Source organism: Garra rufa, chromosome 21, assembly GCF_049309525.1.
Source record: "Garra rufa chromosome 21, GarRuf1.0, whole genome shotgun sequence".
Classification (NCBI taxonomy): domain Eukaryota; kingdom Metazoa; phylum Chordata; class Actinopteri; order Cypriniformes; family Cyprinidae; genus Garra; species Garra rufa.
Window position 1 is genome coordinate 39414766 of NC_133381.1, and position 12920 is coordinate 39427685.

At 38.7% G+C, this 12920-nt stretch overlaps 1 protein-coding gene across 1 annotated transcript; it reads left to right on the forward strand.

The window, feature by feature from the left end:
- Window positions 1–10802: 10802 nt before the first annotated feature.
- On the forward strand, window positions 10803–12920 carry insm1b (insulinoma-associated 1b). Its single transcript, XM_073827408.1, has one exon. The coding sequence runs from the start codon at window positions 10899–10901 to the stop codon at window positions 12240–12242; it is 1344 nt and encodes a 447-aa protein (XP_073683509.1). The 5' UTR covers window positions 10803–10898; the 3' UTR covers window positions 12243–12920.

Sequence of the window (12920 nt, forward strand, 5' to 3'; positions counted from 1 at the left end):
TGTACTATTTAAAATAACTATTTTCTATCTGAATATATTTTAAAATGCAATTTATTCCTGTGATTTTAATGCTGAATTTTTAGCATCATTACTCTAGTCACATGATCCTTCAGAAATCATTCTAATATTCTAATTTGCTGCTAAATTTGTTTTTATTGTTATTACGTTGAAAACAGCTGAGTAGAATTTTTTCAGGTTTCTTTGACAAATAAAAAGTTCATAAGAACAGCATTTATCTGATATAGAAATGTTTATAAATTTCATTATCATCACTTTTGATCAATTTAAAGCATCCTTGCTAAATAAAAGTATTAATTTCTATAATTTTTACCCCCTCCCATATATACACACACACTTTGAGCAGCAAATCAGCATTTTAGAATGATTTCTGAAGGATCATGTGACACTGAAGACTGGAGTAATGATGCTGAAAATTTGGCTTTGATCACAGGAATAAATTACATTTCAAAATATATATTCAAATAGAAAACAGTTATTTTAAATAGTAAAAATATTTCAGAATTGTACTGTTTTTCCTGTACTTCAGATCAAATAAATGCAGGCTTGGTAAGCAAAAGAGACTTCTTTAAAATACATAAAAAATGACAAGTGACTGGTAATGTAGCTTCCAACCGTCTTAAATTCAACATCTGAATAGTTTCCTGTTGAATGTCATCTATAAGAAGAACCACCAGTTGCTTTAAAGATGTTGGAGGAGGGAATCGGGAATGTTAAAGTTAATCTAGGTGCTCCTACTATCCAGGTTTTACGATCGTAACACCATGTTTTTCACATGTTAGCATTGGTTTGTGATTGAAGTTTGCGTTCTTTCACTGACAGCGGCTTTGTGAAGCTCTCTGTGGTTGCCCTTTGGGAAAACTTCAAGCTATATATTGAGGTTTACTGTCACTTGCTGTAGTAGTTTTGTGTTGTTTAGAAACAAAGTCCCTATCATTCACTTTTTGCCCACTATTCTTTGTTGCTGATGAAGTCTTGCCATGCTTTCTGTATCCAATCATAATTGTAAAGACTGCTGTTTTTTAAAACACAAAACAATTGGACTGCTAAGATTACAGATGCTCCTGCTAACAGGCTCACAAGTCACCAATTTCACCCACAGATTGCACTATACACTGCTGAACATAATTTATACTACAGTGATACAGCCTAGACAACATAGACAAGGAAAATAAAAATAAAAGATAATTGCAGTTTTTTTTTTTTTTTTTTTTTTTACTGTAAAGATTAATTATATTAACCCCTATTATAATAAATATTCACATTATTTTGTCCAATTAATCAGACACTAGATATAATTTTTTATATATTTTTTTTTACCAGTGGGTGCAGGTCATTATATTTCATTTATGTGAAATTTCGCAAAATAAAGTAAACTGTGACATATTATACCCCAAAAATTCTTCATACAGTGGACTGCCAGAAAAAACTGATACGCATCAGGGACCAAAAATCTGATTTGACACTTTGACCTGACCTTGTTTTTTTATATACCGCTTTATCAAAGTTATCTGACATTATCAAGATGAATTTGTTCAATGCAAAAAGTAAACAAATGTTAAAGAAAAAAAATAAATTAGAAATGAAGACATGCTTCAATGGGATGTACTTTGTCATTGGCTGTGCTTGAGAGCTTCACATACTTTCACATGTATGCATTTTTCATCCAAAATGTCTTGTGGTGCATTTACATGTAAATATTCTCCCTTGAAATTAAACCCACAACCTTGGCGTCTACGGGATCATTTTAAGCATTAATCAGGATGTTCATCCAAACATAACACAGAAAGCCACCACCTTCTCCTCTGGCCTTACCAGCTGCCCTTTGACCAATGGCCTTTTCATACTGGCCATGTGCTGCAAGACAGAAGGGTCTCCTCACATTACTCACGGGGACAGCCGAAGAATCAGCGCAAGACGCCCTCGCCAAAACCCTTCGGACAGAGACGGATGACCAGGAACCTTCTCCCTTCAGTGGCTGTCAGCATGGGCGTCCGTCAGCAGCTTATAATGGAGGGAGTCAATGGAGCGAGGTTTAGGTCAAGTTTGGAGCCTTCAACGTGGGACTGTCATCAAGCAATCAAATCAATCATATTCAGCATTGGGAGCCAAGATCTCAAAGGGGGAAACTGTAATGGACTGCCACATTCTAGTATCTATGATGGCCACTTTTAGAGCTAGTTTGTGAAAAGACAATGGGTGAAAGGGTGAGCAGAGACAAGAAGATTTACAACACAACAACAAGGGTCAATAAGAAAAGGCACAATGGCCATCAAAACATGTAACGCCTTCTCACCATCAAACAATAGGGCAAATATTCACACAGAGGAACATTTTATTGCTCAGAAGGTCACTCTGTGAACATTCATCATCTACGTTTCATTAACTTTATATTTTAGAAAAGTCTTCTAAAATTCAGGGAGAATAATACGTATAAATTAGACTTTTTTACATACAGAAGATATGTGTGAGATTATAGTAAAATCTTCTCTTTATCTTGTTTTTTTACATCTGGATGTTTTTCTATTGATTTCATGGTATAAACACAAAGACCTGCAGCAATAAAGTGTTATATCACATATCATATATGTTCAATTTTTGAACAGTTTTAATGTTTTTTTTTTGGAGAAGTCTCTTCTGCTCACCAAGCCTGCATTTATTTGATCCAAAGTACAGCAAAAACAGTAAAATTCTGAATTATTTTTATTATTAAAAAAACTTTTCTATCTGAATATATTTTAAAATGTAATTTATTCTTGATTTCAAAGCTGAATTTTTTTTGTCTCATTATTCCAGTCACACAATCTTTCAGAAATCATTCTAATATTCTGGTTTGCAGCTCAAAAAACATTTTTTATTATTATTATGTTGAAAACTGCTGTGTAGAAGTTTTTCAAGTTAATTTGATAATTAGAAAGACAGAAAAACAGCATTTATCTGAAATAGGCATCGTTTGGAAAAAACAATATATACTCACTCCAAAGCTTTTGAATGGTATAGTGTATACTGTTACAAAAGCTTCTTCTTTTAGATAAATGCTGATCTTTCTATTGATCAAAAAATCCTGAAAACTAAACTGAATCCTGAACTAAACTGTTTTAAATATTGATACATCATATCAATGAATATCATATGTTCTAAAGTAAATAAAACGATGATTGAAGTATGTTTTACAATGGTTTCTACGTCAAAACTTCATGCTTAATTCAATGTGTTACTTGCAATCCTACACTTTTTTTTTTCTCAGTGCAAATGAAAAACAGTTTTGGTTCTCCAAAGAACCTTTCAGTGGACAGTTCTTAAAATAACCTTTTTTCTTAGTGTGAAGAACGTAATCTAAAGCACATTTTTTCACTATAAACGGAATGGAACCATAATGGCAGTAAAGAATCTTTATTTTTAGGATTGTAAGACATCATTCTCACTCTCTCTCTCTCTTTCCTATTCTCATTCATTCTTTTCTCATGTCACAGAGCATCTTTCACCTCCGCTGGTGATGCTGAAGGAATGCGGCCTCAGATTAGAGCCACCTGTCATGTGAAATACCAGAGCCACACTCCCCATTGACATTTCAACATGACATTTGAGATCCACTCCATCTCACTGAGGGAGACTATGAAATACACCTTCCTTTTGCATTGTCCCATTATGTGGAAAAGACACGGCATCAGAACATTTACAGGACAAAAGATTTGGCCATTGTGTTGATCGCATTAACTGGGTAACCTTTAATTTGGAACTGGCGCTTGGGCTACAGTTTTCATTTTATTCACTTCATGACTGTAAAAAAAAATTATAATAATAAAAAAGATTTCAACAATGAAAGGCTGTAAAAGGGCTACAGTGTTTTTGGTTAACAGTAAATTGCCTTACTTCATTTAAAATAAAATAGATTTTATTCTCAGTCATATAATTTACACCTATCTGTGCACATTAGGGTTATGTTTCATCTCATGTTGTTAAATGAATTTTTGCATTATTTTACATGTGTGTCATGTGTGTTACAAGGATGATGTTTTGTATTTGTGTGACACTGTGCACCTTCTGTATATCAGTATCTACTTCAACTTGTGTAAAAGCTACTTGAGATGAGTTTTAATTCATAATTTTTTGATAGTTACAAAACATATTTTAGTACTTTGATAGATTGGTATTTTAACATTGTATCAGTTAACACACAGTTGAGGTCAAAAGTTCAAAAGCTCCAGAAGGCTCTAAAGGGCAGTACTAAAGGAAATATAATATTTATGCAAAATAAGAACAATGTACACATCTTCGTTCTGTTTCAAACGTTTTCACCCCCCGGATCTTAATGCATGGTTTTTCCTTCTGGAGCATCATTGAGCATTTGAACCTTCTGTAATAGTCCCTCAGTGTGAAAAGATTGTTGGAAAGGGTTCAAATACACAAAAATGCTGGAAGACCAAAGAATTTGCGGGACCTGAAGGATTTTTTTGAAGAACTGCAGGCAGTTTAACTGTCCAGGACAAACAATGGATGAACAACTATCACTAAACAAATAACAAAAACTAGGTCAGTTGTATAAATTCAACTATTATTTTCTATGGTGGACTATATGTAAATGTATTTTATGTAAAATATCTTATTCGGGTCAGTACTAAATAAACAGAAACATGCATTTGTACGATCCCTCTTATTTTAGCAAAATAATTAACATTTTGCAGATTCTAAAAGGGGGATGTAAACTTTTGACCTCAACTGTAAATTTAGGATCAACACATTAAAATCTAAAACTTTATTTTTGTAATTTTTACATTTTTATTTATTTACATTTTTATTTATTTTTTATTTATAACAGTGTTGAAATCTGTCGTAAATAGGAAAGAAGCAACTGTCAAGTTATGCTAGTAACATTTTTCACGGATAAATAAAGAGCATTAGTAAGTAAGTTGCTTTTGTTAAACATTGTTTTGCCATTTTAAGTTTATATGGCCTCTGAACACATGAGTTATGAAGGGTTATAAACAATGGTTGGTTTTTGGCAGTGTTAGTTGGCACACTATAGACCTATTGAGGCAGACACTTGTGGGCGGACTCCTTTGACCTTTTAGCCTTTTGACCAGTAAGCCACCATCCTGCAACCAACTAGAATGCTCTAGCAATCATCCAAAAACCTTATCATGGTGACTGGTGACTTTTGCATGGGCAATCAGCCTGCACATTTAGGATTAGCAAAAATCAAAATGATGTCTTCTGTCCTCATTCGTTATTCACAATTCTTCATTATAACGCAATGATTTTGAAAACTTACAATAAGATAAAATATGACATAATTCAGAAAAGATTATGAGCCACAACAAACAACATCAGCCAAACGAGAGTGGGTTTTCGATTTGATTATCTAATCACATTCCTTGTAATCTCCATCAGTCCTCTAAGACCCTTCCAAACCGGCTCATCACGGCTGATCATGTGATTGACGGAGGCACGGCGGCACAAATCAGCTCTGAGGATCTAGAGCAGCACACGGAGAATGCTGGTGATTAATGCGCCCATCATGCGAGGGAGAATTTATTTCTACACAATTAGCATATCGCTGATTGTCTCAGATCACACCCTGTTCAGACCTCAAGGGTCATGATACTGTGGTCATATGGAAAACATAAAAATGATCTGAACTGGATAGATAGAAAAACAGACAGACAAAAGACGAATGACGGAAGTATGATTATTATTTTGTGATACAAGGTACATTTGAGGTCAAAATTTGACACCCCCCTTTCAGAATCTGCAAAATGTTAATTATTTTGCATTTATTATTTTTAGCCTTCTGTAATAGCTGCATTTGAGTCCCTCAGTTGTCTTCAGTGTGAAAAGATGGATCTCAAAATCATACAGTCATTGCTGGAAAGGGTTCAAATACACAAAAATGCTGAAAAACTAAAAAATCTGTGGGAGAACAGCAGGCAGTTTAACTGTTCAGGACAAACAAGGGACTCATGAACAACTATCACTAAACAAAACACAGCTGTAGATCATTCAGTTAACAACACAGTATTAAAAATCAAGGGGGTGTAAACTTTTGAACAGGGTCATTTTTTATAAATTCAACTATTTTCTCTTATATGTAAACATCTTTTTGTGAAATATCGTATTCAAGTCAGTACTAAATAAACAACATCATGCATTTTGTATGATCCCTCTTGTTTCGGAATTTTTTTTTAACATTTTGCAGATTCTGAAAGGGGTGTGTAAACTTTTGACCTCAACTGCAAAAATGCAACTGTAAGGCAAAAACATCATTTTGAAAGATGGATTTATGATGTATTAAAGCTTGTTAATTTCAAACAAAAGAAAATTTACATAATGTGCAGCTTTAAAATGTGCAAATAAATAAGCAGGTAGATTTAAATAGTGATATACACTGACAACTGAATTACTAACTAAATGTTGTATTTCTTTTACTTTTTGGTGAACAGACGGCTAATTCATATGAACTCAGATTTTTACATGGCCGGCTGATGGTTATGTGTATGCATGGAACTTCATGCTTACTTTTTTTTAAGTATAAATTCTTGCATAATTGCCACCTTGTAAAATAGTTACGTTTTCCCCATGAGATCCAGCTGGAATTAGTCCCTTGACTTTATATTAGAATAGTTCTGATTCCAGGATGACTCATTTGTTTTATTGCAATGAATACAAGCTGGATTGCAACTAACCCAATGGAAGGCTTGCAGATGTTGTGTCTGACAATCTCTTTTCTTGGTTCTCCAAAGTGTAGTCCTCCACACCAAGGCCTACCGTGTTAACCAACCTAAGCGCGGGTCAAACTCTTTGTCATGTCTAGTTTAAGGCAGATGTAAAGGCATTGCCTTAAGCTAAGCGCCTGAGCTCATTTCCAGGGTCTTATTATGCAAACCACTCCCTGACGCCCACAGTCTAATTAGGCCTAAATTAATTTGAGTCCAATCTTTTATGTCTCTGGCCCAGGCTGTACCACTTCCCTCCATTTGCAGAATCATATTAATGTTCGTGTGGGAGCACTACTGCTGCAGATGAAAAGACTGATACAATTAATTAAGTCCTGCCTCTGTTCTTGCCTCCTCTCGGCAGAGAAACGATAAGTGCAATGAGCTGCCTCTTATTAACCCCATTATATGGGCTAATAAGGAAGATCATATACAAATCAAGGATGATGCACAATTATACGGGAATGCAAATGATGGCAGCTAACGAGCTGTGTGTCAATGTTGGAAATGCTTTGTTTGGGAAACGCGACATTCAGCATTCTTAACACGGCCTCGTTTATTTGTGTGCCTGTGTGAGCGTCTGCGCGGGCATAATTGCATGTTGCATGTGCATGCCAACGAGTGTTTGACGCTCTTCTCGCATGCTCTTCATTTAGTGTCAATGCGGTCAAGAAATCAGAGCTTCTACATTTTTAAAAAGGCCCTTTTCGGCATCAGTGGTTTCATGAAGGACCTTTAACATCTATGGAACTTTTGCATTGCACATTTTTATAGCACAAAAAGTTTTGGTAACACTTCATGTATATTGCTTTATAAAGGGTTATTAAAGAGCATAACGAATTATACTTATTTATAATGTGTGTTGTAACTCATCTTGTTCTAAATAATTATAACCAAATTTAAAATGCATAGTGTAACAATGAATTTATAAGCCTTATAATGTACAATTGTTTATGATATTGTAAAATGCATAATTAATGCATTAAAACTACTTTTATAATGTATTATACATTAAGGCTTTAAGTAAAGTGTTACCAAAGTTTCTTCTGATTGTTGTTTGTCACACTAAGAATGAAAATGGTTTACTAAAAGGTTCTTTTTGGAATGTTCTTCTATAGCTTTGTTACAAAAATACAACTTTTGGAAGCTTTATTTTAAGAGTAAAGGCAGTTCGCAAAGCAAAAGGCTGCTTTCAGAACCATGGACAGCAGCCTTTGAGTGCCAGTGTTCTCAGGCTGTGCTTTCAGCACTCAGTTGCCCTCATCTTTGCTTTAGAAAATGTTTCATTCAGTTTCTTTTAATAATACTGGTATCATATTACTACATCAACTCAAATGTATGCATATACACACCATGTATCATGACATATTAACACATTTTGCTTATCCTTGAGATAGAATATCTGCTAGTCTTCAAACAAGCCAGAAATTGATCATTTTCTGATTTAAAGAGTAGTTCATAAACATTGGAAGGTTTAGAGAAAACAAAATAAACAGGTTTTGTGTGGATGGTGCAATAGCATATGCCAGCCTGTAGGAGGAGCAGTGCAGACCCTTACCACACATTGCTTAAACATTTTAAACTCTTAATACTGAGGCATCAAATATTTTGATTTGATATTACGGTGTTCAAGTCTGTTTAGGGAATCAATATCTAATAGCGATGCTATTTTTTAGACTCCACCACACAAACAACAGTCAAACCGAATGCTCACACAGATGCAATTTATTTAAAGCCTGCTCTAGTCCACGTTTTACTTTCAGCATTAAACCACTGGGCTTGTAAACAGCTATGGCATTCGTTACGATGCCCACATTTGCCTTGTTATGAGTTTAGAGTAATATGTTGATAAGTCTTTACTGTGATCATATTGAGAGGGGGCTCGTGGCCAGTAGGGGAGGGGCGCGCGCCGGCCGAGCAGCTGTATGCAAATGAGACGCGACAAGCACGCGCCACACAGCAAACACGCGCACATACGGCCGGTGCGCACGCACACAATCTCATTAAAATGCCATCGAAGTGCATTGTGCTGGGTAAGACCTAGACAAACAAACTTCACAGAATGTTAACACAGAGCAAAACATGTTTCGATAAAGGGAAAATGAGTGAAGCGTCTGAACTTAGGATGAACTGAAATATTAGACGAGCGCAAATCCAGCTGGACGCGGATGCATGATTTAAGCAGAACTTTAGATGATGTTGGGAACGTTTGGATGGCGCAGCGCAACTATGCATGTTAAAATACAGAAACATTTGAGTCTTGCGTGTCGTGTTAAACTCCGCTATTGTTGTAATATTTGTGAAACTGCAGGGGAGAATGGTGGCAGGCGCATATCTCAATGCTTGAGCAATTATTTGACTCGGTCATACAGCAGCTTTATGCTAATGAGGGGCACAATAGATGAATGCAAACCCGTGCAACACGTCTGTCCAATTATGCGCGCAAAAGAGAATTTAAAGCAACTGTTTCATAGAGTAAAAATAAGACCGTTTGGTGCTCTGATCTAAACCTTTACAGTTAAAATCTGCGATAGACCTTTCCAAACTGTGCTTTTACTGAAATATAGTAAACTAACTTATTTAAAAGAGCACTCAAATCATTTGGAATTTAGTATTTCATTTTTAACTTTGACTAGCTCTCATTTTTCTGTGCTTATTTCTCAGAATACACAACTGATGATTTTATTTAAAGTAAACGAACACATTTTGTAGTTTGAGGAGCATCAGTGAAGTCTACACTAGTGAACTTCATGTAAAGTGGAGCTGATTTTTTTTTTTTTTTTTAACTAGGCTATTGTAGTTCATTATATTTACAAGAAATGCGTGTAAGTTTGCGCTGCAGTTGAAAGCGTTAAATAAAACGTTCTGGCTAAAGCTTCAGTGTCTGAAGTTGTCAGCGGTCAGGGTGGTTTGAAGAAATGCAATGATGGCTGACCCCTGGCTTGACCTCGAGGTCAGTGCTCATCTTTGATTGCGTCCAGCACGCGTCTCTCTTTTGGCCAGATTGCTCGTGTATCCCTGTAGAGGTCAATTTGCTTTTCAAAGGCAAAAAAGCCTGTGACGGCTGGCCAGACGCGGCCATTGTGTTGAGAGATGAGGGCTTCTTCTGATGACTTATGCATGCGTTAGCCAGCTGATTTATACTGCCCTCAGACAGACGCGTGGCATTACAAATGTCTCTAATGTCCAGATTTGCAAACACAGGAAGCGCTTTGGACATATTTAGCATGTTCGTGTTGCATACGCACTAATTAAACAACACGCAAAGTGTAATTACTTTGTGGAGCTGTTTGGAAATACTCAGTGTAGTTTTTAAGTATAAGATAATTACACGAAATATGCGTTAAACGTAAACTTTAAACTGCAAACATGGGCTACACATACTGTACACAAAACAATTCCCCCACCCAAACTGTTCATTTTTTTCTGAAATTAAATTATATTGCAAACTGACTACTGTAAAATCTTTCATTGTGTATTGCAGTGGCTGGCTATTATGATAAATTATTAAAAAAGCAACTTTAATGTAATCACTTCTGTATTTAACGCATTTAAAATCATTCTAAAAAAAAGTTGTAAATTTTGATTAAATGCAGGTCAAAAACTATATATTCTGTAATCTGCAGTCCCAGAATAAAGTAGTGGTAAAATATACATTTTAAACATTTTAAATTTAGAAAACAGAGAAATGCATGAAGATTCAAGTGAAGACATTCCCCATGTCTAAACTAAGCATTCGAAAGGAAGTTTCTTTGTTGTCGGTCATTTGAAATTCTGATGATGAGGACGATGATGGCAGTGAGTGACATTTCCTTCTGTGCCCTACAGCCGCGGCACGCGTTCCTCTCTATACATCTCCATCAGACCGTGAATAGAGAGCAGCGCGCATTACTACAATAAAGGCCAGGTACATCTGCTCTGTAGCGCCCGGTCCGAGTCTCTCAGCCCTCCCACGGGCAATTCCACAGAGATCCTCGCTCGCTCCTGATTGGATGAGGATGAAGCGACGAGGGGCGAGAACAATAACATCATTCCAGCTTAAAAAGAGTGCAGCTATGCGTTGAGGAGCAAAAGCATCTCTCAGAGGGAGGGAGGCGGACGGCGCGTTTGTGGCTCTGGATCTCGTCTCGTTGTGCCTTGTCATCCTCGCCTCATCCATCCGCCGACATGCCCAAAGGATTCCTAGTAAAAAGGAACAAGAAAGCAGCGCTCGTTTCGTACCGGATACGTTCGGATGAGGACGGAGGAGCCGCTCCAGAATGTCAGATCACGCAGATCGCCTCGCCTCCACCCGCGCCCAGCGCCTCCAAGCCGGACAGCATCACCTCAGCGTTCCCGTCGGACGGAGCCGAGGCGCCGGTGCCGGTTCACAGCGCCAAGCCGGTGCAGTTCGGCAACCCGGAGACAGTGTACCAAGCTCTGTACAGCCCCACCCGGCCCATCAGCAAGGAGCACGACAGGAAATATTTCGAGAGGAGTCTCAATCTCGGCTCGCCCGTCTCTGCCGAGTCGTTCCCGACTCCCGCCTCTCTCACCAGCCTGGACCATCATCACCTTCTGTTCGCGCCGATCGACTTGAAAATCGGCACCAGCAACAGCAACCGGGCGGGCACGGCGCCAGTCATCCGAACCGGCGCCAAAAGACCTTCCTCTGACGCCGCGGAGCGTAAAAGCAGCAAAAGCGCCAAGAAACCCAAAGCCATACGCAAGCTCAACTTTGAGGACGAGGTGACCACGTCCCCGGTGCTGGGCCTGAAAATCAAAGAGGGGCCCGTGGACCTGAAGCCCAGGGCGGCCTCGGGCAACACCAACAAGCCCCTGGGGGAGTTCATCTGCCAGCTCTGCAAGGAAGAATACTCGGACCCGTTCTCCCTGGCACAGCACAAGTGCTCCCGGATAGTGCGGGTGGAGTACAGGTGTCCCGAGTGCGAGAAGGTCTTCAGCTGTCCGGCAAACCTGGCCTCCCACCGGCGCTGGCACAAACCGCGCGTGCCGAGCGCGCCCAAACAAGCCCTCCAGCCCGCCAAACCCTTCCCCGAGGAGTTCCCCAGCGACAGAGACTCCCCGAGTCCGGGTCTGTCAGAATCCGGCTCCGAAGACGGGCTCTACGACTGCCAGCACTGCGGGAAGAGATTCAAGCGCCAAGCCTACCTGAGGAAGCACATCCTGGGACACCAAGCGCAAATCCAAAATCAAATCCTCGGAGAGGCTTTCCGCAGCGCAGAGAGCCCCGACATCGTGCCCTCGGAGGACAGCCAAAGCCCGGGTCCGCTCAATCTAAGCCCCGCGGACTGTCTCGCGTGTCCGGCTTGCGGAGAGAAGCTGCCCAACCGGGCGACCCTGGAGCGACACCTGCGCCTCCTGCACGACGACTCCCAGGCATTTCCCTGCAAGTTCTGCCCCGCCACTTTCTACAGCTCGCCGGGTCTCACCAGACACATCAACAAATGCCACCCCACCGAAAACAGGCAAGTCATCCTTCTCCAGATGCCCGTGCGCAACGCCTGCTAAAGACGTTCGAACCCACACCGATCCGTCCTTTTAGAACGATCTATTTTCTTCATCCAATCCCTCGCTAGAAAAGTCTGGAGAAAAGTATTAGTTTGGTCCTTACAAAGGTATTTTTCTAGAACCCTTGCACACATGGTAATGTAATAGCTCCTAGACCTAAGATATGTTCATGTACCTCTGCCTTGAATTCACATGCTGTGCGTTTCACGTCTGTAGCTTTAATCTAGTATGTGAATTACGGGACTGAAAATGTTCTCTCTTTCTCTCTTCTTACTGAAACTACTACAACAACAAATCTTGAAAAGTTTCCCTTTAGTAGCCAGAAATGCCTTTATAGAAATACATCAAACTACTGCCTTAAGAACTCTTCAGTGTAATGATTGTTTTTGAATGTCGGCACACAATTACAGCTTACTATCATGATGTAAAATTATTGTAATATGTTTATTCGTAATATTTTATTTATTTATGTATTTATTTATTTTCAATGGCTTTGTATAAATTATTGTGTGACTTTTTCTCCTGTGTCACATGTTGAATCGTTGTGTCGAGATCATCTTGTCTTGGGTTTTGTGCGCTCCCTTGAAACGTGAAGCTCTTATAGATGCAATCTTTTTCTACGTATACAGCTTATTTTCCTAAATGTTTGCTACCTAGCGCTTTATATGTGCGTCCGTG

Coding starts and splice junctions, on each gene's coding strand:
- insm1b (XM_073827408.1), top strand. CDS start 10,899: ATGCCCAAAGGATTCCTAGTAAAAAGGAACAAGAAAGCAGCGCTCGTT.